The sequence below is a fragment of the Microtus ochrogaster genome, unplaced genomic scaffold, assembly GCF_000317375.1.
Source record: "Microtus ochrogaster isolate Prairie Vole_2 unplaced genomic scaffold, MicOch1.0 UNK108, whole genome shotgun sequence".
NCBI lineage: Eukaryota > Metazoa > Chordata > Mammalia > Rodentia > Cricetidae > Microtus > Microtus ochrogaster.
In genome coordinates, this window is record NW_004949206.1 from 196,875 (window position 1) to 200,572 (window position 3,698).

Below are 3,698 nucleotides of genomic sequence, written 5' to 3' on the forward strand. Positions count from 1 at the left end.
AGTCAGAGCATGAGCCCAGCAGTGGATGCTTGGGATCAGGAAGGGTAGTCGGGGAGCTCCAGGCAGTCACTGTGATCATGAGTTGTTCTCTTGCAGGGCTATGTATTGGGGATACAGATATAAGTGCAGCCGGTAAGTATCTCTTCAATCAAGCCCCGCCCCCCTGATCTTTCATCCCAAGTGTTGAAATGGCTCCATCCCCATCCCCTGTTTTAAATGGTTTCCAGGGAGCAGGATAATATGTCATATGCAAATCTAAGTTTTACTTTCTTTCAGAGCCCTTACCCGATCCCATCCTCAGTGTTTGGCCCAGCTCTGTGGTTCCCAACAAGAGCAACGTGACACTGGAATGCATGAATTTTGTAGAAGATGTAGTGTGTGATATTAGTTTAACAGAAAGGGCATCTAAATCCCATTTAATTAAATCCCATTTAATTACGGAAGTTCCTCATGGCTATAAATTCTATCTCACTGAATTGGAGCAGAGTGATGCTGGACGCTACATCTGCGAATGTTGGCAAACTGATATTCCTCATGTGTCATTGCTTCTCAGTAATGAAATTCTAATACTGGTCACAGGTGAGGAGGGGTTTCCTTAGCATATATCCATCTTTCAGAGGAAGGGCAGTTTAGGAGAGGACGGAGTGATAGTGACAGAAAGGAATACTGTCAGTTATTGTTTACATTTTTATATGGGTGTGTTGTACATGTGTGTAGGCACCCATGGGTGTGGATGTGTGTGTGCATATGTGTGCATGTATATGGAGTCTAGACGTCATCGATTGTTCTTTCACTGTATTCATCAAAGTAGACCCTTGCAGTCAAACCGTAGTTCACTGATCTAGTACCTTTTGGTAGGCAGCTTGCTTTGGGAGATGTCCTGTCTTGGCTTTCAGAAGCTGCAGTTATGGGCAGACCACTCCCCCACAAATTACGTAGCTTATTGTGTGATCCAGACTGGTTGTTATGCCTGGGTAGTCAAAAGATACTAAAGACTTAAGATTATAGAAAGGAATAAAAAAGGAGAATTTACACAACCTCCAACAGCTAGTGGAGGCTTTATTTAATGCCAGAGAGGTGCTGTCTCTACTTCTCACCATGTCATGATCAGGAAGTAGGATCCAGCACCGCAAAGACAAAAATCCAAGAGAACATAGTTGACAGGCTTTAAGCTGAGGTTTTGGTAGCTAGGGCTAGGGAAGTGGGGAATTAGGTTTCTTAGGACAGCTCTGTGCTCCCTAGTGAGTGTGGTCATCTACCTGTAACTCCAGGTTCAGAAGAGAGACAGGCGATCTCCAGGACAGGTTGGATAATGAGAATAACTATATTCAGGAGCTATGATTTATTTGGCCGTAAGGTCCCCCTTGGTGAATAAGGTGAAAGAGCAATTGAGAATGAGAACATCCTTCCCCATCTTCAACCTTAATACCTTAGTTTTACCAGAGAGTTGAAAGAAAGGGGGGGGGGGCGCGGAAATCTCCATTTTTCAACAGGGTTTGATCTGCCTCATATCTTTGATCCCCAATACTCAGGAGGTAGAGACAGATGGATCTCTGTGAGTTCAAGGCCAGACTGGTCCAGTGAGTTCCAGGACAGCCAGAGATGCACAGTAAGATCAGATACACAGAGGCAGAGATCAGGCATCATGAGAACAAGGGTGGGAGTGTAAGCCAGGCCTCCCTCACCATGATCACAGGATTCTTCTCTCTCAGGACATTTACCTAAACCTTCCCTCCAAGCTCACCAACAGAGGAGACATGTGGCAGCCGGAGGGAACATGACCCTGCAGTGTCGGAAGCCACATAATATGACTGAGTACAAAATGTTCCTGCTCCTGAAGGAAGGAGTTTCAGCACCTGTACAGGTTCAGAAATCAGAAAGGAACAGAGCAGACTTCTCACTTCATGATGTGACCCTCGAGGACACAGGAAACTACAGCTGTGTCTACCACCAGATAGGAGCCCCTTTCTGGGCCTCAGACCCCAGTGATCTCCTTGAGATCTTGGTGTTAGGTAAGTTTTAAATATTTTCCTTACAATTGCTTTCATAATTCCTGTAGTGAGAAAGGATGTTGTTTAGGGGCTGGAGTTAAGCACACTTACCATTCTTGCAGAGAACCAGAGTTCAGTTCTCAGTACTAACAGCATGCAGTTCACAACCTCCTGTGACTCCAGCTCCCCATGGGATCTGACGCTGTCTTCTGCCCTCTGATGGCCCCTGCACTCATGCACAAAGCCAACACACACACACACATGAAACTCATAAAAAGCCTGGTCATGGTGACTCACACCTTTAATCCCAGCACTCAGGAGGCAGAGGTATGGGGATCTCTGTGAGACCAGCCTAGTCTACAAAGTGAGTTCCAGTACAGCCAAAGCAAAACAGAAAGTCCGTCTTAAAGAAATCTAATAAATAAAGTAAAACTAATAAAAATAAATATTAAATAAACAGAAAAAACATAATTTAGAGGAAACTTTTTAGATGTTTTGTGTTCATTAAGATTTGCTTTATGGCAGTTATGAGGCAGACTTTTCCGGGGTAGAAGCAAAACACATGGACATATAGATACATGCCCTCGTGCGGGCACGCATGCACATCTAAACAGCTTAAAAACCTCACCCTAAGGGAGCCCATAACAAACCAAAAAAAAAAAGTTTCAGTGAACATCCCAATTGGTGAACCGATGGGTTGTTATTGGGGTTACTGAGTGTCAGCTGGAGTAGGGATGGCGCCACAGCAGCTGCCCCAGCAGAAAGCCCCCTCCAGCACTGCTGATGACTCATGAACGCTGCAGCCTGGAGCTCTGCACAGCATTCAGGCAGCTGGATTCTCCCAGAAGTCTCTTCTCTCTGTGATGAGCTGGTCAGAGTCTCCTCCTCCCGCAGCGGTAGCTGACCCTTTTTACATGCTGGGAGGGGCCTTTGAGAATCTTCTCTCTCTCACCAGCATTCTCTCTACCTCCTGAGGGAATGCTCCATTTGGGGTGCCACTGCCTTACAATGGCTCAGATGTGCTCTATTTTGGCAAAAAGTTGTTGTGAAGAATGTGTATTTCCACGGTGTGAGACAGAATATCATTTAACTGTCTGCTAGATCCATTTATTTGTGGTGCAGTTCAGCTCTGAGGTTTCCTTTCGACACTTTGGTGTAGCTATAGATAACAGTGCTACCCTGAAGTCACCCATCATCTGGACTTGTCTCTTTACGCCCATTACTATTAGTTTTATGAAATGGATGGATCAACACTCAATATATATAGCCTTTATGTCTGGTTTTTATTTTCTGTGTATTTGTGTTTTCCTACATGTATGTGTATATGAGGGTACCAGATCCCCTGGAACTGGAGTTACAGACATTTAGATCTGCCTTGTGGGCTTTTGGAATTAAACTCAGGTCCTCTGGAAGAGCAGCCCGTGCTCTTAACCACTGAGACTTTTTTCCAGCTCTGAATGTAGAGATTTTACATAAATTTATGTCTATCTTTTTCATATTTGATATAACCACTTTTGATATGTCATCTCACTGTTGTAACAAGGGTTTTGGTAAGGTGTTGCTAGTTTGTTTGTTTTGAGATAGCATCTTATTGTGGTTTAAGCTGTTTTTGGCGTTGTCTAGGCTAGCCTCACAGGCTTCCTGCTTCTGTGTCTTCAGAATGAAGACATGAGCATCCAAACTGTCTAGGCTCCCACAAAGCCAGTA

At 44.5% G+C, this 3,698-nt stretch overlaps 1 protein-coding gene across 1 annotated transcript in view; it reads left to right on the top strand.

Annotated features, from left to right (window-relative positions):
- The first annotated feature begins 1,777 nt into the window (after positions 1-1,777).
- The window catches only part of Tarm1 (T cell-interacting, activating receptor on myeloid cells 1), a 21,046-nt gene continuing 19,125 nt past the window's right edge, over positions 1,778-3,698 (top strand). The window contains exon 1 of the mRNA XM_026778135.1: positions 1,778-2,012. Within this exon, the coding sequence (XP_026633936.1) occupies positions 1,778-2,012 (235 nt within the window). The remainder of the gene's footprint in view (positions 2,013-3,698) is intronic.